Here is a 25,726-nt window from a genome sequence, read left to right on the forward strand (position 1 = left end):
AATCACCTTCCTTGAAATACCACAAGGAATGAAGCCACACCTCTCTTGAAAACCACAAAAAGATGAAGAACATTTCCTTTAACAAACAAGAAGGATGAACCCATATTCAAAACCCTAGCAGTAACAACACCTTATCACTCAAGAACACTCTTGATGAAACTTAAAAGTCATTCTTTCAAAACTAGTTGATGGCTTCTTCTTGTCTCCATTGAAGCTTACATGAAGAATGGAAGCTCCATGGATGGTGTTGGATGTGGAAGCATGAAGGAAAGAAGCTTAAGGTGTTCGGTGTGGTTTAGGTGAAAGGATTCTTAAGAAAGGTGAGGCTAACTCGTAAGGAAGAAGACTAGAGTAAACTAGAGAAGAGTTTACTCTAAGGTGAGCTCAAAAGAGATTTGTGCACAAATTTGGGCAACACTTCATTACTCAATTTCAAGCTCCAAAAATACATATCGTAAGCCTTCTATTTATAGGCTAAAATGAGACCAAGGAGTCTCCAAAAAGTGGAGGGGAAAAGGAGTTTAGAAAGTTGAATTTTGGAGCCAAAAAGAAGCATGTGGGAGGTGTGACTTGGCACCTAAGCAAGTCACACTTGAGAAGATGCTCTCTAGGCTTCTCTAGAGTAGATGCTCTACTGTCAGCCCATTTAGCCCAATTCCCCTTTTTGGTCCAAAATTACTTTTAAAGCCCAATTTCCTCTAAGGCCCAATACATGGCCCAAAGAAAACCCTATTCTACTGGTCCCAAAATACAAAGCCCAAAAGTTAAATTCTAATATAATATTTAAACAATGTTGGCCCAAAAGATAAGAGCTTGGACCCTCTCAGTAGTTGAGGACCACTCTTCTTGTCTGCATTTGGCCAAGGCTGGGGCATTTGTCATCATCCCCTCCTTCTTGCGAAGGATATGTCCTCAGATCTACATGTTTCTTCATGACATCAGCCTTTATTATTGGTCTTCTTGTGTCTTCCTCCTCCAGGATCAAAGACCATCCTGCAACAAACACTAAACAACAAAATGAATATTAAATTGATAAACATCCAAAGAATATGACTGCCAATGTTCATACACCTTGCATCAAATGAATGATAAAGGTATTTGGTTTTAGGAGCATTTTGATTTTGCTTCTTATTTTCCTTATGTTGAATTCATATAATTTTGAAAATATTTCCCTTTTCAACACAAGGTTTGTTTTGGTCTTGCTTTTCTTCTTTAGAGGAAGAAGTAAGCATAACCTTATTTTCACACAAGTCTTTGCCCCTTAGAATGATAACTTTTTTTGCTAGGACACTCAAAAGTCTTGTGTTTTCTACCTAAACAGTTGGAACTTGTTTCACTAATATGTATGTAGGTAGAATTTTCTTTTTCTTTATTTATTTTATTTTTCATTTGCATTTGATCTTCTACCATTTGAGATGGTGATAGAGGATACAAGATAAACTTTTTATCCTTGTTTCACTACAACAGTTGCAGCATGAACCACTATCAACAATGAGAGAACAAGTGTTTTCTAAATTTTACATCAAAGATATTCTCTCTTTGTGTTGGCTCTTTTGGAATGGGTTGGTTGCTAAGAAGGTCTCATTCACAAGGATAGGCAATTTCCTTAGACTCATCATTATACTCCTTACTAGAAGTCTCACTCTCACTTTCTTGCTCATCTTGGCGACTATAGTGGTCAACACCCCTTAAGATTATGGTCTTTTGGTGGGGCATTAAGATGCAACATGACCTCTACCAAGACACTTGAAACATTTGATTTCACTAGTGTGAATGTGTGTAGATGTGCCTTCCCTTGGTTTCTCCTTTTCCTTGAAACTTTTGGAGGGTTCCTCTTTGACATGCTTACCCTCCCTCTTGAATTCTTTCTTGGTATAAGAGTTAGAGTAGTCATTTCAAAAAAAAATTCCTTAGAATTTGTTGCTCTACCTTTATGCAAAGTTGAACCAAGTCATTTAAGTCTTGGTAGGGCAACAATTCTAGTCTATCTCTTATCTCAAGACTTAAGCCACTAAGAAACCTTGCAATGGTGGTATCCTCAGACTCCCTAATCCAAGCCCTCATCATATATAACTCCATCTTTTGTCTATATTCTTCCACTTTCATTTTATTTTGATGGAGTCTTTGGAGCTTATCCATTAGCTCTGTATGATAGTAGGAGGGAATATGTCTTCTCCTAAGGGCTCCTTTGAGGGCATTCCAATATTTGACCATGAGACTTTGATTGATTCTCCTATCTCTTTTGAGGGCAGCCCACCAATACATAGCATTGCCCTGGAAGCTAAGGGTACTTTCCTTTTCTCACTTATTTGATGACAAGCAAAAGAGTTGCTCAACCTTCATTTTCCAATCAAGATAAGCTTCAACATCATCTTTCCTATAAAAGTGAGGGAGGTCTATTCTAATGGCTCTTGGTTCCCTAGGCTCTCTTCTTAGAGAAGGAGGAGGAGGTTGATAGAAGTTGTCAACTAGTCTACTATCTTTTTCTTCATAATGTGTGACTAGTGTTGGAGTGTGGGAGTACAAGTGTTGACTCCTATTACTCATCCTCTCATGCAACCTTTTCATATTTCTTGTTCCCCTCCTCTCTCCATCTAAAATTTGATGAAATCTATCTCTTTCTTCTTCTTTTTTCCTTTCCCTTGCAATTGTTTCATCTTCCTTCCAACGTAGTAGTGCTCTCAAATCAAAGGCAATTTGTTTCAAACTTATTTCTTCTTCATTTGAAGCACCCATACATTGAGAATGAGGTTGAGACATTTTTTTTTTTTTGAGATTTTAGAAGACTTTGGTCTTTTAAAGAAAATTTTAGAGAAGAAGTAGATAGCAAAAGCTTTTAGTTCTCCTCCAGGAAAGAGAGGTGAATCACTTAGATTGCTTACATATGAAGCCTTTCCTAGCCAAGGGAACTTGAAACTTTTGTACAAAACTTTTTAAATGAAATTAATTCAAAGACTAAGTTGACACACATTAAACTATCAAACAAGAAAATTAAAAACAAGAAAGATTAGAAGCTATATGCGGCCTAAGTTTTGGTAGAAGTAGAAGGCACTTGGAACCTTCAAACTTCACCACTAAAAGCGCTTCACTAATGTATAAAAGATGTTCTAGTTAGGAGATGTGATTGAGTACCTAAGACTCCCCCAAGACACCTAATTAGGCCATGAACACAATAAGGAAAGCATTACAATTTTACAAATCAATTTGAATATAATCAAAGTGCACAAAATGTAAAAGGTCTTCTTGGCTTGGTCCTCACAAGTGTTTCACTCTTGCACTTCCTCTTGATCTCACCAAAGAGGATTCTCTTTCGAGACTAGGTACTCTACCTCCTAGGATGCAACCTTAGGAAAGTTAGATCACCTCCAAAATGAAGTATGCACCAAATATAGAAACCAAACCAAAAGAGGTCAAGAAATAAAGCAAGAAAAGCACAAAATTATAATTGCTAAACTAAAAGTGAATAATGCCATGACAAACTCAAAGGATTACCAAAGAAATGACAAACTAGAAATAAGGTAAAGAAACAAGATAAGCACTCAAATGAATTACCTAATGAATGGCACTAGAATGGATGAAAAACAACCAAAATAAGCTAGAAAACTGCACTGAAATTTGATTTTTCACTCACTACCAGTCCAAAACTATGAATTCAAGTCTCTGCTTCAACTATTTTTCATTTTTTTCAATTCTCAACATTTTTTAATGATATTTTTTTCTCTTTTTCGTCTATGTCTTAGCTAAAAGAGGCAAAAATCAGATTTGGATTTGCACCGGCCAATGTTTTATGATAAATCAAATACAGATAGTGTGCAGTCAGACAGAAATTGGAAGTAGTAAATGCAAGAAAATAATGCTCTCAAACTCAAGTGATGGTAGTGATTCTAGTGTACTTCTTTTGTCACTTTCTTTTGGTATTTTCTTTTGATTCTTTTTTTTTTTGCACATGATTGTATTCTTTTTGTGCTATTTTTCTTTCTTTTTATAACTCTTACAACAACTAGTTTCCACACAAATCAGAATCACCACCACACTATGCTTGATTATTTGCATTTTAATGGAAACAAAAAGCACAAAGGAGAAGGAAACCTAAAGGAATCAAAAGAAGATCATGAAACACAATGGAAATTGATTCTAAGACATTGCTAAGATCTAAATAACAATCTAAACTCAAAAACAAAAATTAAAAAAGCACCAAAGCACAATTAATTGAAAGGAAATTTAGTGTGGTTTATGGTGATGTTAAGCAAGCACAAGGAAAGTTCCCACTTAACATTAAGATACCTAAGGTTATATAGATGTGAAGGTTGCATGAAGAATGGAGGCTCCATTGATGGTGTTGGATGCGGAAGCATGAAGGAAAGAAGCTTAAGGTGTTTGGTTTGGTGTAGGTGAAAGGATTATTAAGAGAGGTGAGACCAACTCCTAAGGAAGAAGACTAGAGTAAACTAGAGAAGAGTTTACTCTAAGGTGAGCTCAAAAGAGATTTGTGCACAAATTTGGGCATCACTTCATTACTCAATTTCAAGCTCCAAAAATACATCTCTTAAGCCTTCTATTTATAGGCTAAAATGAGACCAAGGAGTCTCCAAAAAGTGGAGGAAAAAAGGAGTTTAAAAAGTTAAATTTTGGAGCCAAAAAGGAGCATGTGGGAGGTGTGACTTGCCACCTAAGCAAGTCACACTTGTCTTACCATGGGAAGCTAACTCTCATCCTTGGAGAGCAAGTTTGAGAAGCTTCTAGGCTTCTCTAGAGTAGATGCACCACTCTTGGCCCATTTAGCACAATTCCCCTTTTTGGTCCAAAATTACTTTTAAAGCCAATTTCCTCTAAGACCCAATACATGGCCTAAAGAAAACCTTATTCTATTGGGCCCAAAATACAAAGCCTAAAAGTTAAATTCTAATATAATATTTAAACAATGTTGACCCAAAAGATAAGAGATTGGGCCCTCTCAACAGTTGAAGAACACTCTTCTTGTTTGCATTTGGCCAAGACTGGGGCGTTTGTCATCACTAGTTTAACCAAAGCTTGTCAAAAACCTAATTTTTGCAATCTTACTTTTGTGTTTTGAAAACATGCTCTATTCAATTTATAGTAAAAAAAATGCACTTTGGCCCATTTATGGAAAAACCCATTTCAAAAATAGGTTAGCATAATCGATTATTACTTATAATAATTGACTATTACAGAAAGTTTTAGGTTCAGAAAACAATTTTCCTTTGTGATAATTGATTATTGACAAGGATAAATGATTCTAGTGTGACATCATTTTTTACAAGAATTTCAATAGTCATCAGGGTATTAATAAGGTATATGTGTTGTAGTTGTCTTCCACTCATTATTTAAACTCTCTCTTGCACTTATTTAATACATAAATCATATTTCCAAATAGAGATGTCAAAATAGATTTCAACCCCTGAGTCAACCCGGCTCACCACGAGTTCGAGCTAGGTTAGGTTAAGAAAAATTCAGTTTTTTCAAAAGTGGGTTGAATTCAACCCGACTCACTTAACTCACGGGTTCGAGCCGGATTGAGGGTGGGTTGACTCACTTAACCCATCAACATTTTTTTACAATTTTTTTAAATTTTTTTTAATAATTATTTACTACTACTAATTATATATGTTTACAATTTCATATTTTTAAATGTTAGAATGTTGCTCAATAATATTTGAATACTTTGAATGTTTAATTAATTTGATTGTCAAGTTATATACGTTGATACTTTAATCTTTAACTATAATCTTTATAGTAAATTACTCAAGCAACGGTCTTATAAACAATCTTTTCTAAATTAACATGACAAAAATGTGTACTTTTTATATTTATATTTTGTTGAATAGCATGACAAAAAATGTGTAATATTAGTCATGTTTTCTTGGACTATATGGACACTTTCTTGGAAACAATTCATCATATATTGGTGGTGAGCATGATGAAAACATTGGTTCTTGATTTTACTATGATTGTCATCTCATGGGTTGCTTAAAAAATTATTTAAATATTTGGATACTTAAAAATAAATACATAATGTGGGTTGGTGAGCCAACCCACTTAACCCACTAACCTGTGGTGGATTGAACCGGGTTGCAAAAATTTTTGGCTCACCAAAAAGTGAGTTGTGTTGGGTTCACTCATTTTCAACCCAACTCGTGGTGAACCAACTTGTGTGAATTAAATTGGCTCACTTTGACATGTCTATTTTCAAAACTCCAACATAATTTTCTACATACAGCTCATAGATACAATAAGTAGTAGTTCTAACACAACTATTTTCTAACCAGATTTAATACTAATTCCAACAATAATTTTCATTTTTAAAACTTGTATTGATATAATTATTCAAAATTATTCATTATTAAATTCGGTGTAAAACTTACTTAATAATTAAAGCTTTTCATTCACAAAATAATCTTAAAAATATATCATTTTTAGTCTTAAACTTATTTAATAATTAAAATTTTCATTTTTAAAACAATTTCAAAAATAATTTACTATCATGTTACATATCAGTTGATTATTTTATATTTATTAATTGTAACATAAATATTATTTAATTTTTAAAATCTACCTCTCTTAATTACCGTAGAAAATTCAAAACATAAACATCAATATGAATTATTTGCCTACTAATTAAAATTGTTATCCATATAATAATCTTAAAAATTAATAATTATATGTTAACTATCATGCATGTTTGATAAATAATTTTTTATCTCTAGAATATTTAAAATTATTTATTATTAAGTTCAGTCTCAAACTTACTTCCTAATTAAAACCTTTCCATCACATACTAATCTTGAAAATATCGTTGAGTTTTAAAAACTTGTTCAATTATTAAAAACTTTCACTCTTACAATAATCTTAAAAATTATTGATTATCATGTTAAATATAATATTATTGTTTTATATTTATTAATTATAACATAAATACTATATAACTCAAATCTACCTCTCATTACAGAAAACTGAAAAGATAAAAATAATGTGTATTCTTTCCTTCCAATACTATTTTATTTTGATTTAGCATTTTTTCCAAAGCTTAATGTAATGTAATATTTACATTATCTATATAACTCTTTTTCCACCTTATAATATACTGAATTACTCATCTATCACAAATTTATGAACATAAACCAAGTTATCAAATTATAAATATTAATTTTTCTGTAACACATTCATCTTTCACATATGAGTAAAATAATAAATAATATAATAATATTCAAATAATTATTTTTAATTCAGTTTGGATTGATTTCAAAATGTCAATCCACAAATGAACCACTCCCATCTAGGAAAGGAATATCCAAATGATCGAAAAAGAATTTGATTTTAAAAAAAAAATCAATTATTACGTCCTAGAAAAGAAAATCCAAATTGATATAAAAAAGTTCAATTTTAATCAATTATCAATGTTAAAGATCAATTTTCAGATTTTTTTTTTAATCAATTTGATTCTAAACACTCCTAAATGTGTGTATACCTTATTTAAATTGCATCAATAGACTTCTAAGTGGAAAATTTGTAACCAAATTATAAAAGTAAATGAATTTATGAATTTTAGGATTAGCTAAAGTTCTTTAGCATGAATGGCGATCAACAAAATAAATGAGTGAACAGATAGAATGACAAAGAGAACATCGAAATCCCCCTCTCCCGTATCTTCCCCCCTTCTGAGAATATCTTCTGTTGCACCAGTAAAAGGCCCATTTTCAATCGAAAATATCCAAAATATTTTCAACATTTTCGTACGAGGAAGTGGGTGATATTCATGAACATCAAGCCCCAAGTGAGATGAGACAAATGTCCACCAAATTAGAAGCTCAGACCAAAACAAATTACAGAATAAAACTTAAACAAAAATCTCAATTTCAAAATGCTCAGTTAAGTGGAAGTATTAATGATGTTCCTCCTTTCAGGGATTGTCACTGTAACTGAAGAATGTACAAGATTAAACACCAAAGCTCCAGAAATCATTTCCTCAGCAACCAATCTGGGATTTTTAACCTCCGGCTTCTATGAACAGAAAGGCTGACCCCTGGAAGTTTGTGCTTGACCTGTCTCCACAACATACTCACAGCATCTTCTCTTTTAGGAGGGTACTGGAATTCATAATGATGGGAGACGTTTTTTAGTTGCTTCCACATTTCAGTCCATTTCTCTTTTGGAAATTTACGAAGTTGATCGACCATGTAGCCAGGCTGTAATGCCTCTTTGGTAGAGAAGAAAATCGAGAACTGGGAGTAGTCAATCTCATCCTCAAATGGGAGTTCAATTTGATCACTAACAACGACAGGAACACAGTGACTTACAATGGCATCAAAAAGCCGACAAGATGACGGCGTGTCTCCTGCTGGATGCAAACAGAACTTCGATGAACGCATCCCTTTAGATGACTGTTGCATAAGAAGCAGTGGATAAAGGAACAATATAGTTAATGATTTTTGCATGATAAAACAAAACAAATACAATTGTAAAATTGATCTTATAAATCGATAACCACAATTCTATTTTGCAAGTTATCTGAAATATATTTTGCTTTTTCAAAAGAATCCTAGCCTTTGACTTACAATGAAGAAGAAAAGTAGATATAAAATAAACAGTCAACCACAAATATTCCAACTAAAATTAAGCAAAGATCAATTACACAACCATACTGCTTACCAATTTTATATTTTCTTCTGTAGCAACACTTCGCTCATAGTGAACATCATCATAACCAGAAAGTATCTTTGCTAGTTTAACACGGACAATCCCTTCCTGCAAACATCACACACACCAGAAAATCAATATTCATGGAATTTAAAGGAAAAAGCAACACTAAAGTGGGATTGTTTTTAAAGTGAGCAAGTACAGGTTCATCGACCTTTAAATTGTAGTGTTTTATGATCACAATGTGCTTTAAATTAAACCACGGGTCTGGATATGGCCTTACTTGCCCACTTTAAAGACAATCTTACTTTACAGGAACCTTGCCCCATTAAGAAACACATTATTCCTTCAACTAAATCTCAGATAGACATACATCTTTCCTGTAAGTCCTCCCTCGGAAGAAAAGCAGCGTGGAGCGAGACTCATACGGGTCTTGAGGCTCGTCTACTGTAAAAGACTCCACAACATGCACATATGGGGACACTACATCTTTATTCAAATTAGACATGCGCTTAGGGTAGCGACCAAAATCCACAACAACCTGAATAGAATCATTCAACTGATCTCGTAGGAACCTAAAGGCATTGGGGTGTGTGACAGGAAATACATGGTCTCTACCTCCAGACCTCTGCCAGTATTTGGATTCCTTTAAGAATTTCATTAAATCAATCTGAAACCAGAAACAAGCATTGTCCAATATTAACAACAGAGACTTGTAACACAAACTGTGACGCACAGAAACAAGTACAACACCCAATATTTCAAAAAAAGTTACAATGCAGGCATGGCAAGAAACTATGTAACATAAATAATATATATTACATATCAACCATAAAACAACTCAAAAGAGACAATAATCTTAACATATAAACAGTTGGAGCATTCCGCTCTTATGTTGCGCCACTCTTTTGAAGACTCAAATCTACCATTAAGAATAACGCCAAGTGTGCTAGCCTAACAGCATCAACCTGACACATACGGCCTAGCTTTGAGAATCTTTTGGCACTACATCAACCCCAATTTAGACGCATGTATCAGAACTGACACCAAAGTTCATTATGCAGACACAACGGATTTCACGAGATTGACTATTGGAGCTATTTCTCACCCCTCATCACGACCATTGCCTATAGGAGAATAAAATAAATAAATCATATAGTCACATTTTCCAAATTTACACTCTAATTCTCCTCCTGCAAGTAAAATTCTCAGACAATAAAAACGTTCATTCGGATATTCATCATTCCTAGACTAGTTCTGAACACTAATTCATCAAATTCTTATAATTTTCAGCACTAATGTCGTTTGACAAATATCATGTACAGTGAATCTTCAAGTCATCATATTAATCGCATTATGAAAAAAGGAGAGCAATTCACATCACATTGCATTTCAGCGATTCACAAATCAACTACCAAGAAAAGAAAGATGGCGAAGCACCTGCAATTGATGATCCGTCTCCGTGGCGGGGTCCTTCATGGTGTGGCCGTGCGTGTTGAAACTGAGCGAAGAGAAGAACGGCACGAAGAAGGCATTGGCGAGTTCCGGATCCGAAACCCTAACCACTTCTCTGCCCTCGACTTCGTGGAGGAGCGACCCCATCATCCAGTACTCAACGCTGTGCTGCTTCTTCAGCCCCCAATTGGCGGGCCACGATGGCCAGTTGTCCACGGTGACGGGTGTCTCCGCCGTATTGCGGCGGTCAATCATGCCAATGTTGAAGCGGCGAGGGAGATCGTACATGAAGACCCGAAGAGATGAATCAGGTGCACATGGAGCGGGTGCAGACGTGGATAACTTTAAGTGAGGGAAGAAATAAGATCGAACATCGACGTTGCCTATGAAAATTGAGTACGAAAGAAGGAGGATAATCACGAAAATGAATGTAAGAAGCAACTTTCTATACATTGTACTTCTCTCTTTTCTTCTCGTTTTATTTATTTTTTCATATGCTTTCGGATCTTATGCTATCTTCTTCTGCTTCTGTTACTTGCTCTGTTTCTTTTTCTGCTATCAGTTGCACACTTCATCTTCAATGTGTTTCAGACAATTGTGGAGACCACAAAGATGCATCTCTTCCGGAGTGAGCTTATGTGGTTTCGATCATTTTCCTCAATATTGTTGGGATGCGAATAAATGGTAATTACCGTTTTATAAAACGTAAATAATTTCTAATATTTAACTATAATTATTATACTTTTCTTCTTTAAGAAACTAAAAAATGTTATATTGATTATTACATAACCTATTTTCTTGTGTAAAACTATAATTATAATCTTCAATTAAAAATTACAGTTATTTGTTATAAATTTACATGGTTCAGTAAAATCGAAACAATAGTGTTCATTAAATCACAATCCCCAAAATGAAATCTGAGTCAATCAGATCTAAATAAACTGAGTTAACTTTTCGGTAAATAGATTAAATTTAACTTAGTTTAATTTATTGATTAATTAATAAAAAATGTATAAACACCTTACACTCCAATCCCATATTATTTTATTGAATCAGACTTTTGCTAACCCCACTCAATCTTTGCTTGTAGGCTCTACCCCTCTACTCACAAGCTAATAAGTTAGGTTCTACTCGCAAGCTAATAAGTTAGGTGTATCATATAAGTGATTTCGTACTTAATATCAAATATTATATAAATGATATTGTTATTTATAAAAAAATATTTATATTTATTTTCCATAGACAAGATTAAGTATTATAAAATCAAAATAATTATTTAAATGAATGAATGAGCAACTAGAACTTCTAGAACTTTGAGTGAGGAAGATATTGTCAAATATGCTTTTTAAGAAAGAATATGTAATATAACCTCTAAATATGTTAAACTTAAAAATGAAAATTGATAACATCTGCATAAGGGTTATTAAAATAATTAAACAAATTGTCATGACAGTCAACCATTACGGGAGTTATCATAAAATGATATTTTAAAACTTAAAACTTGGAAATTTTCCTAATTACAGTTATTATAATATTTACCTCTGACGATATAAAAATATTGCATGTGTACTTTCGTGATGTTGTATTCATAAATCACGATCCGATAAATATGATATTTTACGGAAAAAAATATAAGGATTATTTTGACAATTTCTTTTTTTTTATTGAATCAGACTTTTACTAACCCCATTCGATCTTTGCTTGTAGGCTCTACCCGTCTACTAGCAAGGTAATAAGTTAGGTGTATCCATATAAGTGATTTTGTATTTAATATCAAATATTATTAGGGATGGTAATATGGATCTGGTTCGTCGAACCAGTTCGCAGACCTGCGAAAAAAATGCAGACGGATCAGGATAGCGAATCTGTAGACTTGTAGTAGTCCAGTCTGTATAAGCCCGCAGTCTGTACGGCTGACTTACGGTCTGCATGAGCCTACGAGCCAAATGATGTGCGGGACGAGCTAGTGATTGCAGTCCGCATACATTGTGCAGACGGGATGGGTCAGCTCGCAATGTGCGAGTCAGGCTAAACAAGTCGGACCGGTCTGCATTGCCATCCCTAAATATTACTAGTCTCTGACCCGTGCATACGCATAGGTCTTTTTTTCTTTTTGTTTTTTATAAAATAATAATATAATAATTGTTATATTTATTTAAATAAATCTAAAAAATATATATTTAATAATTAAAAACACTAAAATAATATTATTAATAATTATAAATTATAAATTTTTAAAAGATTAAAATTTATTTAATAAAATTATGTAGTACAATAACATTTTTTATAATTAAAAAAAATACTTATAATAATAACAACATTATCAATAATAATAAACATATTTATGCTAAAACTATTAATATAAATATTAATACTAAGACTAATATTAACAATAATAATTTATAACTATATATATAAAAAATACATATTTTTTGTGTCCTCTTTTCATTTTTTAAATTTATCCTCTTAATTATTACTTTTAAAGTGAAATAATTAATCATATAAAAAAATTACTTTTTAATTTTATTATTTTACTAATTTTAATAATTAACTTTTAAATTCATATAATTATTTCGATGTTGAGATAAATCAACAACAAAACAAATGAAGAATGCAAGTAATTGAGATATGTTTTTGTAGTAACACTACAAAAAATCATGTATATAACGATGTTTTTAATACGACGGTTAATTAAAACTGTCGCTTTTTGCAGTATAATATTTTAATTTGATAACGGCCATAATGTACATATATAATATGGCGTTTCTAACCACCATCTTTTACATTGTCATATTATTATTTAAAATTGTGTCATTTTGAAATGCCACTTTATGTGAAACATTATTTTTATAATTTTATGAAATTATTTATTGTACCACTTTTGTCATACCCCTTTTTTTTAAAAAAAAAACTTTGTTCCCTCTCTTTTCTGTTTCATTTTCCCACTCAACAATTTAATATTTTCTTTAACTTTCCAAAGTCACTTCACCCTAAATCATTTTCCAAAGTCATTTTCCCTCTCTTCGTTTCGCCTCTTTCTCTAACCCTAATTAAGCTCACTTCACCAAGACAGCCCCTTCTCTATTGCCTCTTCCAGACTCGAGCAACTGCAGCCCCTGTCGAGCCTCCACGTTGTCGGACCTATGGAGCCGCAATCGCTGACGTCGTTGCCCTCATGGCCAGCCAAGGCCAACGTCGGCGACGCTGTTTCGACTTCGCTCTTTCCTTCTCGGTAGTCTCTTCTTCTTGACACCAACAACACCAATCCAACCCCTGAAACATGCGTTCACCTTCTAGCCACCACCAATGACACCGGCACCCGCCGGAGGCCTCACCGGCGACGCCATCGCCCTTCGCTCCGCCACGCGTGAAGCACTACTACTCTAGCGTTAACAATGTCTCCTCCTCTATTTCTCCAGCACGTTCGAGACAGCGCGACTTGCCACCACCGCACCAGCCACAGCGACTGGGTTCGTAATCGTCGCGCAACTACACCCCTCCATTCGAACTCCGACCGCTAAAGCTTCGACTCGTCGGAACTAAGTTTCTTATTCAAGTAAACGTCGATTTACTGTTGTTTTCACTTTTCTTTACAATTTGTAATTTTTTCTGGTTTTAGTTTTTTAGCTTCGTTAATTAATGTTGTAAGGTTCGTATTTGATTGGTAGTTGGGAGAAGGGAAATGGTAAATAGCTTGAAACTGGTCATGTGTTGATAAATAAGGAACCGTCATTTATGAAGTCGTTGTGTGCTTGCATGTTATGGTACGAAACTATCTAATAATGAGTAATTTATTATATCTAATAAAATTTAGAGAGATAAAACTTTTGATATTGAGGAGGACATTATATGATCAATTATTTAGACAAAGACATTTTATTTCTGGATATATGAATTTGATATAGAGACAAATGTATTTAATTTGGTATGGTATGTCAAATGACTCTTGAACATGCACTTCTTGTACAATGAACACTCAAATTTATAATAATAATAATAATAATAATAATAATAATTTGATTTACATTCAGGTAATTTGTTTGAATTTATTATTATTATTATTATTATTATTATTGCCATCATGGAGAAATAATTTGATTTACATTCAGGTAATTTGTTTGAATTTGGTGTAGTTTGGTTTAAACAAAAGACAAACGTGTGTGTTAATAGAAATTTTACAAAGGTCCCTTGTTGCTATACTTTGGGCATGAGTTCATGTATTATTATTAGAAACCTATGGTGAAAAGAATTGATTTAAGTTCGGATATTTTTATATTTAGATACGTCGTGTTTACAAAATTTATTATCTCTGATCTTGAGGTGTTCAATTATTTATTGTTGTTATAGAGAGTTGTGCTAGAACCTGCAATGCAGGGACGTGATATGATTGGTCGAGCTAGGACAGGAATTGGGAAAACTCTTGCATTTGGGATACCCATCTTAGACAGGATTATTCAGCTAAATGCTAAGCATGGGTACTTTATATTAGTTATACGTACATTTTACTTGTTTTTCTGTTGGAAGTAGGATTCGGTAATAGTCCTATCTAACAACAAATGAGGCAGTTTAATTATGGTGTAGATATTGTAGTAGGCACCCCTGGTAGAATTATTGATCTTCTCAATAGGAGGGCACTGAATTTGAAGGATGTGAAGTTTGTTGTTCTTGATGAAGCTGATCAGATGCTTCAAGTCGGATTTCAATAAGTTATGGAGAACATCTTGCAAAATTTGTCTCCAAATCGTCAGACTCTTATGTTCTCAACAACTATGCCATCTTGGATAAAGAGTATCACCTGCAATTACCTAAACAATTCCCTTACCATTGACCTCGTAAGTATACACATCTATTTTAGGCACCAGTAAGAAATGTTAATCAACTTTTCAAATGTCATTTATGTTGGAATTATGCCAAGTCAGGCTAATGAATTTTTCAAATTTAATTTCTGTTGGAATTATGTGGAAGCTAGTATGACATGGGCCAAAGAGAGTTTTGAGGAGAAATTGGAAGATACCTAACAAATTTAATCAATGAAATCTTTTGAAGCTTAGGATTTTGTGATCTATGATGAAATAAATTTCAATACATAAGGGTTGGAGTGATTTCTTATAGAACAACTGGTTCTAGAAGGAGGGTTGAATAGAGCCTCAGACTCTTTTCACACAATTCTAGACTAGACCATACAGTAAACATAAATCAAGTACCCAAAATATTTTTTATTGGTTCACCCCAACTCACGAAAAACATTCTCACAGATAATACATTTTAAGCTTACTTGGGAAAACATTAGTGTAAAGAATTTACAAGCACAAATAACACAATGAATACATTAGTAAATTACTTAAACTTATTGTATGGATCTCATAATTTATTTCAATTTCACTTACTCATATATGCTAAATTATTTCTTCATTGCAGGCACCAGATATTGAAAGTGGTGTGCCATCTCCGCATGTGGTGGAAGCAAAACACCTTAGACTTAGGACTTTTAATGTCTTTTTTTCTTAGATGCTTGAATATTTTGGTACTCTTAATGTTGTTTTCTTTTTTTTTCAAATGCTTGAATTGGTACTTTGGTGTAGTTATGTTATATTGACAACGAATCAATTTAGTTTATCAATTTCTATTTAATAGTGCTATAATTTTTTATATATTTTAAATTATTATAGAAAAATAATTTTATCAAATTATGAAAGTATGAGAAATATTAAAAAAGAATAAATAATTAAATATTAAAATTACATCACTTAATACATTTGTTAATGACGTAATTAATCTCAGAATTAAGTGTAATTAATTAAACTGGTGACATTTAAAAATGTCATAATATAATTATAATAGTGTTAGTTTAAAGCGTCGTTCTTCACATTATATTTGTCATTCAGTAAAAATATGACGTCAGTTTTAACTTACGCTTTTTGCCTCTTTAAATCGCCACTTTATACGTTGTATAAAATGACGGTTGTTGCGGCGATTCATCTATAACCACCATATTATATTTTGTGACGGCAAGAATTACGACATTTCAGGAAACTGTCACTCAAGCAAATAACGACAATTAAAAATGACGTAAATTACAAAAATAAACGTCGGTATTTACATGTTTTTTGTAGTGTAAACAAAAATAAAATGTGTGTCTAAGTATAATAATAGTAGTAATAATAATAGTAATAATAATAATAATAATATCACTATAATAATATCACGTAGTGATAAAAATACTAATAACAATAGTAATAACAATATCACTACAATAATATCCCGTGATAATAACAATAATAATAATACAACTATAGTAATATAATAATAATAATTATTATTATTATAAATGCAATATAATTATCCTTATAAAAAATTATTGTTTATTTCTTTTAATTTACAAATTTTAGTAACTACTTTTTGAGTTCAAAGATTTAAAGATAAATTAACAATAAAATAAATAAAAAATATACGTAATTAAGATATGATCCCATATTAAATAAGTTTAAAAGAAGACATTATTTTATCTTAACCATTCTCTTTGTAAGTTTCTAAATTGCAGGAAGCAACAATACTTTAAACATATTTTGATCATCATAAAAAGGGGGAGATTGTTGGGAAAAAGAAGGAAGCCCATTGATTTTGAATGATGATCAAGAAATGAATGATGATCAAGCAAGAATGAAGACAAAATGTTCAAATGTTTAAATGTTATCTTGTAAAATAAAATAAGTGTGTTGTAGAATAGTTTAATTAAACTTAGAATCAACAACATTTCATTCGTCTCTCTAAAGGTTTCTTATTTTTAGAAAAACTACAGTGATAATCGATTATCACTAATGATAATCGATTATCTGTGCAAAACTTTTATTTTTAAAAATCCTACTAGAATAATCGATTATCTCCTGGAATAATCGATTATCCTGTTCAAAATTTGTTTTTCAGAAAACCTACTAGAATAATCGATTATCCTTAGTGATAATCGATTATTCTTGGCAGTTGGAACATGACGTTTCAGTTTTTAACCTAATTTTTGAAAACCCTATTTAAGGAACTGCAGTTCAACTTCGAACATACCTTTTTGAGAAACTAGAGTGCTAAGTGTTGTGACTGCAAAGAGAGTTCTTTGAGTGTTCTCAAAAGAGCTTTGAAAAACCTAGTGTGGGTAGAGCGATAACTTTTCCTGAGAAGGTTTTCTAGAAGATTGAGTGTTGTTGCTGTTGCTAGGAAAGCTAGGTCAGGTTCTCTATATGATTCAGAGAAAGGTGGTTCATCTCTTGTGGCTTCAAGAGAGGTGTTTTCTTTCCCTATTACCTTGTTATCTGATTGTAATCTGATTTTTTGTTAGTGATTGAGTTAATCTCTTTATTTGAAGAGATTAACAACTAGACATAGGATCTTTTGATCTAAACCAGTATAAATAATTGTGTCATTTCCTCCTCTTTATCTCTTTATTTCATCTACTATTGCTTTTAAAGGAATTGAAATTTAATTTAATCGGTAAAATTTCGTAAAAATTTTAAAGTATTAATTGTATTACCTAAAACCAATTCAGCCCCCCTCCCCTTTTGGTTTTTGTCCAAACGCCAAACATTCCGCTACGCGATATCAACAATTGGTATCAAAGCTTGCTTTAATAGTTATTCAAATTTTCAAAAATGATTGGACAAAATCAAACTTTTGCTGAGGGTGCGTCTATCAAGAGACCTCCTCTTTTTATTGGTGAAAATTATCCTTTATGGAGAGTTAGGATGCAAATTTTTCTGGAATCTATTGATAGAGGTATTTGGGATGCAATGTTAGATGGACCATTTGTTCCTGTTAATGTTATAAATGATGTGCAGGAACCAAAGTCATTCTCGCAATGGATTGTAGACGAAAATAGACGAGCTCAGTATGATGTCAAAGGTAGAAATATAATTTCATATACTTTAACCCTTGATGAGTTTTACATGATCTCAGTCTACACCAGTGCACGAGATATGTGGGAAATCTAGCATGTGACTCATGAAGGAACAGACGACGTGAAAAGGGCACGCAAGAACTTCTTAATCCAAGAATATGAAATATTTCGGATGCAACAAGGAGAAACCTTCTATGATATGCAGAAATGATTCACACACATCGTCAATCATCTGATAAGTCTAGGTAAAACTTTTGACCTTGATGAATTAAATATAAAAATTCTTAAATCCTTGAACATGACTTGGTAGCCAAAGGTGACGACCATCACGAAGTCACAAAATCTTGAACCGATGACGATGGTGGCTCTATTTGGAAATCTAAGGGAGCATGAGCTTGAAGTGAGCAGACTAAATGAAGAAGAAGATATTGGAAGAAAGAAGAACATTGCTTTCAAAACTGAAGTGGTTAAAGGCAAAAAGCAATAGGAAGAAGAAAGATTCAGATGACGATGAGAATGTTAGTCTCATGATTAAGAAGTTTAAAAAATTCATGAAGGCCAAAGGTAAAAATCAATTCAAGAACAACAAGAAGGAGAATCAAGGATCATCCTCAAATTTCAAGTGCTAAGGATGTGGAGAGTCTGGACACGTCAAGGCTGATTGCCCAAATTCAAAGAAGAGTGAAGAAAAGAAGGGCAAAAAATTCTTTAAAAAGAAGGCATACATAGCATGGGAAGACAATGCCTCAAGCACATCAAATTCTAGCGATTCTGATAATGAAGAAGCAAATCTCTGTTTGATAGTTATTCATGATGATTCTGACAGTGAGGTAAATTCTACTTGCAATGAAAATAACTATGATGATCTTTATGATGCATTTCAACAATTACTTGTTAAATCTAGTAAATTGGATACTGCTCATAGAAAATTAAAATCTGATTTTAAAGATTTGCAAAATAAATTTGAAATATCTCTTGAAGAAAAAGAAATTTTGAAAAATAAAATTTCAATATTAGAAAACAAAGAAAAAGAAACTGTTGAATGTGCTTCCTGTAAAAGCTACATGTTTGATATATGTATTTTGGAGAAACATCTTGAAGATGCTTTGGAAAATAATAACTATGAAAAATTTGATCTTAAGAAAAATCCAAATAAGATAGAGCATGCTCATAATTATAATAAGAAAAATAAAACTAAAAGAACTCATAGGGTTTGGGTAGAAAAAGGAACTTCTTACACTATGAATGCATATGCATATACTGCTACTTGTTTTTATTGCATGAAAAAGGGTCATACTTGAAATAAATGCAATATTAAACATTTTGGTGTTCCAAATGGGAAGTATCATTGGGTGCTTGTTCATAGGTAGATGTTTTTATTCTAACCCCAAGTACCCAAACAAGTTGTTGGGGACCTAAATGAATTGTTTCCTTATTTTGCAGATGACTTCTAAATCTAGGAAATCAATGTGGTATCTTGACAGTGGTTGTTCAAGGCACATGACTGGAGATAGAAGGAAGTTTAAGAACTTTAAAAGAAAGGAACAAGGATTTATTACATATGGGGATAACAACAAGGGAAAAATACTTGGAACGAGTGATGTTGGTGGAGGAAATACTTTGGAGATCAAGGAAGTACTATTTGTGGAAGGACTAAAGCACAATCTTCTCAACATAAGTGAATTATGTGATAAAGGACTCAAAGTAATCTTTGAAACTAACTACTGCACTATTCATCAAAAGGACTCTAAGGAAGTCGCCTTGAAAGGTATGAGACACAATAACATCTACTTGAATGATCTTGATAATGCATCATCTAGTGATATAACTTGTTCGATTGCTAAAAAAGAAAATCCTTGGTTATGGCATAAATGAACTGCTCATATTCATATGCAACAATTAAACAAACTAATTTCTAAAGAATTAGTAATTGGATTGCCAAAAATAAAGTTTGAAAAAGATAAACTATGTGTTGCATGTCAAAAAGGAAAATAAGTAAAATCATCATTTCATTCAAAAAATGTGATTTCTACATCAAAGCCTTTAGAACTTTTGCATATGGATTTGTTTGGTCCTTCAAGAACAAAAAGCTTTGGGGGAAATTACTATGCTCTTGTTATTGTTCATGATCACTCAAAATATACTTGGACTTTCTTTCTAACACTAAAAAGTGAGGCCTTTAAAGCTTTTAACAAATTTGCAAAAGTGATTCAAAATGAAAAAGATTTGAAAATTAAAGTTTTGAGAAGTGATCATGGTGGGGAATTTCAAAATGAATTGTTTGAAAAATTTTGTGAAGAAAATGGGATTATGCATAATTTTTTTGCACCTAGAACTCCTTAACAAAATGGAGTTGTAGAAAGGAAAAATAGATCCTTAGAGGAATTAGCTCGCACAATGTTGAACGAATATGAAGTGCCTAAATATTTTTGGGATGATGTTGTGAGCACGGCTTGTTATGTATTAAATAGAATGCTCATTAGACCAATTTTGAAAATTACCCCCTATGAATTGTTTAAAGGAAGAAAGCCAAATGTAGCACATTTAAAAATATTTGGATGCAAATGTTTTGTCCTAAACAATGGAAAAGAAAACTTGGGTAAATTTGATTCTAAAGCAGATGAAGCTATTTTCTTAGGATATTCATTAACTAGTAAAGCCTATATAGTTTTTAATAGAAGAACCTTGAATGTAGAAGAATATATGCATGTTGTTTTTGATGAAATTGTGGACCTTGAGGAGAACCCTTTTGAGTCAAATAAAACAAATGCAGGTGATGAAGAATACCTTAAAGAAGCTCTTGATGAGATGTACCTAAATGAGAACCCACTGGTTGAACTTGAAGATCTTGCCAAAAGCTAGAAATCACCTAGAGGATTGTCTCTAGACAATATCATTGGAGATATATCAAAGGGAGTAGTTACTAGAAATATGTCAAATTTTTGTATGACTGTTGCCTTTGTTTCACAGATAAAACCCAAAAATGTAGAAGAAGTTCTTCAAGATGATCAATGGTGCATTGCAATGCAAGAAGAGCTAAATCAATTTGAAAGGAATGAAGTTTGGGAACTCATTCCTAGGGATGAATCACACCAAATCATAGGAACAAAATGGGTGTTCAAAAACAAGCTGGATGAAGATGGAAACATCACTAAGAATAAAGCCAGACTTGTAGCAAAGGGATACATACAAGAAGAAGGTATAAATTATAATGAGACCTATGCTCCAGTTGCAAGGTTAGAAGTTATACAATTACTTCTTGCTTATGCTTCTTTAATGAAATTCAAACTATATCAGATGGATGTTAAAAGTGCCTTTCTAAATGGATTTATTAAAGAAGATGTGTATGTTGAACAACCCCCCGGTTTTGAAGATTATAAATTTCCAAATCATATTTACAAATTGAAGAAAGCATTGTATGGATTAAAACAAGCACCTAGATCTTGGTATGAGCGATTAAGCACATTTTTGTTAGAAAATGACTTTGAAAGAGGAAAAATTGATTTAACTTTGTTTATTAAAAGAGTAGGTGAACATATTTTGCTAGTTCAAATTTATGTAGATGATATAATATTTGGATCTACTGATAATTCTCTATGTAAGGGTTTTGCAAGTATAATACAGGGAGAGTTTGAAATGTCAATGATGGGTGAATTGACATTCTTTTTGGGTCTGCAAATTAAACAAATGGAAAATGGAACTTTCATTTCTCAATCTAAGTATTGTAAAGAAGTACTTAAGAAATTTGGAATGGATACTACTAAGGAAGTAAGTACTCTTATGGGAACCTCTTGTTATTTAGACAAAGACGAATCAGGAATAGAAGTAAATCAGACTATGTTTAGAGGTATGATAGGTTCTTTGTTATATCTTATTGCAAGTAGGCCTGATATAATGCAATATGTATGTGTGTGTGCTCATTTTCAAGCAAATCCAAAAGAATCACATCTTACTGCTGTAAAAAGAATTTTAAAATACTTAAAAGGAACTACTTGTTTTGGACTTTGGTATCCTTCAAGAGCTTCCCCTAGTTTAATAGGTTATTCTGATGCTGATTATGGTGGTTGTAAAATTGATAGGAAGAGTACAAGTGGTACCTGTCATCTTTTAGGATGTTCATTAGTCTCTTGGCACTCCAAGAAACAAGCTTGTGTAGCTTTATCAACCACTAAGATCGAATACATTGTTGCTGGAAATTGTTGTGCCCAAATCCTATGGATGAAACAACAATTAGAGAATTACAGTATTTATCTAAATCATATACCTTTAAAGTGTGACAATATGAGTGCCATAAACTTAACCAAGAATCTCATAATGCATTCTAGGACAAAACACATAAAAATTAGACACCACTTCTTAAGGGATCACATCAATAAAGGAAATTGTGTGATCGAATATGTAGAGATTTAGGAATACTAGAAGTCTCTTGAAAGAGCAACAAACTTAAATTTTTGAAATTTTCGTAAATCAGCGCTCAATAATCGATTATCACTTAGGATAATCGATTATCTTCTCCCTAAATAAGTTCCAAACTCCTGAAATAATTGATTATCAAGCGGGATAATCGATAATCATGACCCTGACCAAAATATTCAAAATCATTTTGGAATAATCGATTATTACTTACAATAATCAAAATAATCGATTATTACTCACAATAATCGATTATATGCTCATAACAATACTTTTTTGGAATTCATATCATGAAACAATAATCGATTATCACTCAGGATAATTGATTATTGCACGACGTTAAGTGAAAAATTTTCAAAAATTAGTCGTTGTAATGGCTAGATTTGCTTTGATTCTCTCATTTTAGCCGTTGGTAGCCTACTCTCTATAAATTGTGAACCACAATTTCAACTATTCACGCAGAAAAGTAAGCTTCTCATCATTTGCCCTTTTTTTTCGAAACCCTAAAGACCCCTTCAGCATTATCTTTTGCTCTCAAAAATCAGTGCCATGGCAGAATCATCTCGTAGAAAGATCCCTACACGTAGATGAACTGCTCCACGTCCAACTCAACCTTCTACCCGATCTGCATCCATTGAAGGTTGGATCTCTGATGAAGAACGAAGGGATGAATTCATTCAAATTTGGAAAAAATAAAGCAATCATCTCTCCCAAGTACATCAATTCTCGAAAATTCACAGTTGCAGGTTTTGGATTTCCTGCTCTCTTTAATTTCCAAGGCATCAGACAATTTGTGGAAATGCAAGGAAAATACTATCTCGATCTTGTACGAGTTTTCTACTACAATGTTAGAATCAGAGATGAAGTTGCTTATTCAAGGGTGAAAGGAGTGGACATTATCATTGGTAATGATATTTGGGAAAGTGTGGCAAAATTTCCCATCAATGATGTTGCTGAATGAATTCTCAATGGGGTTGTTGGCTTCAATCAAATCTTAGCCTATCAATCTTTCTTACGCAACCCGGCACATGATGTTGGCATACGATTATTGGCTGAAGGACTCAAAATGGATGAAAGACTCATCCATTATTTAATTGTCTGGATTTTGTGTCCTAGAGGAACCAATCATGCTCAATGCTCAGAGGCTGACCTTCTCATAATGTATGGGATTCTAAATCGTGTTCCTATAAAGTGGTCTAGTTTAATCCTTGACACTATGCTCAAAGCCAAGAGGTACCTGCAACATCCTCTCCCATATTCTCTCTTAATTTCTAGGATTTGCGAATACAAGGGAGTTGACACCATTGGGGAGCTTTGTCAAAGTAGCATACGTGCAAATGAGATTGTTGAAAGTTCTCTCAAACAGCTAAAGCTTGTTCCTCTTGGTGATACCTATGTCCATAGAGATGACATGCCCAATTATAAAGCTGAAGATGAAGAACTTCCTCCTACTGATCACATAGGATCTTTTGATCTGAACCAGTATAAATAATTGTGTCATTTCCTCTTCTCTATCTCTTTATTTCATCTACTATTGCTTTTAAAGGAATTGAGATTTAATTTAATCGGTAAAATTTCAGAAAAATTTTAAAGTATTAATTTTAGTACCTAAAGCCAATTCACCCCCTTCTTGGTTTTTGTCTAAACGCCAAACATTCCGCTGCGCGATATCAACAATTGGTATCAGAGCTTGCTTTGATAGTTATTCAAATTTTTCAAAAATGGTTGGACAAAATCAAACTTTTGCTAAGGGTGCGTCTATCAACAAACCTTCTCTTTTTACTGGTGAAAATTATCCTTTTCTGGAAAGTTAGGATGCAAATTTTTCTGGAATCTGTTGATAGAGGTATTTGGGATGCAATGTTACATGGACCATTTGTTCCTGTTAATGTTGTAAATGATGTGCAGGAACCAAAGTCATTCTCGCAATGGACTGCAGACGAAAATAGACGAGCTCAGTATAATGTAAAAGCTAGAGATAAATAAACAACACAAAAATAAAAATTGCAAGTAATTGAGATATCCTCTCGTAGTAAACAAAAGTAAAATGTGTGTCTAACTATAATAATAATAATAATAATAATAATAATAATAATAATAATAATAATAATATCACTATAATAATATTCGGTAGTGATAAAAATATTAATAACAATAGCACTAATAATAATATCAATATAACAATATCTCTTAGTGATAATAATAATAAAAACAACAACAAAAACAACAACAACAACAACAATAATAATAGTAATACTAATACCACTATAGTAATATAATACTAATAATTATTAAATGCAATATGACTATCATAATAAACAAAAATATTTTTAGTTGTATTAATTTACTAAATTTAGTAACTACTTTTTAAGTTCAAAGATTTAAAAAAAATCAATAATAAAACAAATAAAAAACGTAAGTAATTGATATGTAATATGATCCCGTATTAAATAAAAGTAAGATGTGTGTTTCACTATACTACTACTAATAATAATGTCGCTACAATAATATCCCGTGATAAAATAATAATAATAATAATAATAATAATACAACAATTATATATATATATATATATATATATATATAAAGATACACATCTAGTGTTCTATTTTATTTTTAAAATTTTATCCTATTAATTATTATTTTTTAAATTTAAATAATTTCTCATTATAAAAAATTGTTTTAAATGTTATTATTTTTTTTTATTTTTGTAATTGAATTCAAATAATGCTCAGATATATCGATAAATAAACAATCAATAAATAAATAATTGCAAGTAATTGAAATAAGATTGATAGTAAATAAGAATGAGTGTTTAATTATCATAATAATACCATTATAAAAATAATATTTCGTATTGATAAAACTAATAATAATAATAATAATAATAATTATTATTATTATTATTATATAATATAATAATAATATTAATAATAATATTTGTAGAAATATAATAATAATAACCATTATAAATACAATATAATTATCATAATAAAAAAATAAATTTTCAGTTTTATTGATTTATTAATTGTAACTATTTTTTGAAGTGAAATATTTAAAGATAAATCAATTACTAAACAAATAAAAAAATGCTATGATCCCGAAATAAATAAAAATAAAATGTGTGTATTTATACTATTATTATTATTATTATTATTATTATTATTATTATTATTATTATTATTATTATTATTATCCAGTGATAAAAATAATAATAATAATACAACAATTACATTATCTAAAGAAATACACATATTTAATATTCTTTGTTATTTTTAGAATTTGTTCCTTTTAATTATTATTTTTTAAATATAAGTAATT

At 31.8% G+C, this 25,726-nt stretch overlaps 1 protein-coding gene and 1 long non-coding RNA gene across 2 annotated transcripts; one reads left to right on the top strand and one right to left on the bottom strand.

Annotated features, from left to right (window-relative positions):
- Positions 1 to 7,712: 7,712 nt before the first annotated feature.
- On the bottom strand, positions 7,713 to 10,768 carry LOC114175030 (Exostosin family protein). Its single transcript, XM_028059787.2, has 4 exons — positions 10,096 to 10,768; positions 9,029 to 9,325; positions 8,668 to 8,763; positions 7,713 to 8,399 (listed from the first exon to the last, which is right to left on the bottom strand). The coding sequence occupies exons 1-4, from the start codon at positions 10,561 to 10,563 to the stop codon at positions 7,977 to 7,979; spliced, it is 1,284 nt and encodes a 427-aa protein (XP_027915588.1). The 5' UTR covers positions 10,564 to 10,768; the 3' UTR covers positions 7,713 to 7,976.
- A 2,297-nt stretch (positions 10,769 to 13,065) lies between these two features.
- Positions 13,066 to 15,741, top strand: LOC114176006 (uncharacterized). Its single transcript, XR_003602953.2, has 2 exons — positions 13,066 to 14,942; positions 15,529 to 15,741. It is a non-coding gene; the product is annotated as an uncharacterized LOC114176006 (long non-coding RNA).
- Positions 15,742 to 25,726: the final 9,985 nt, after the last annotated feature.

This window comes from Vigna unguiculata, chromosome 3, assembly GCF_037176805.1.
Source record: "Vigna unguiculata cultivar grain cowpea cultivar isolate G323 ecotype 2 chromosome 3, ASM3717680v1, whole genome shotgun sequence".
Lineage (NCBI taxonomy): Eukaryota > Viridiplantae > Streptophyta > Magnoliopsida > Fabales > Fabaceae > Vigna > Vigna unguiculata.

Bases quoted from the DNA above. Each gene is read 5' to 3' on its own strand.
- LOC114175030 (XM_028059787.2), bottom strand. From the start codon at position 10,563: ATGTATAGAAAGTTGCTTCTTACATTCATTTTCGTGATTATCCTCCTT. The intron at 9,326-10,095 runs GTGCTTCGCCAT...TTCTGGTTTCAG, and splicing joins AGACGGATCATCAATTGCAG to ATTGATTTAATGAAATTCTT. The intron at 8,764-9,028 runs GTATGTCTATCT...TGATGTTTGCAG, and splicing joins GGAGGACTTACAGGAAAGAT to GAAGGGATTGTCCGTGTTAA.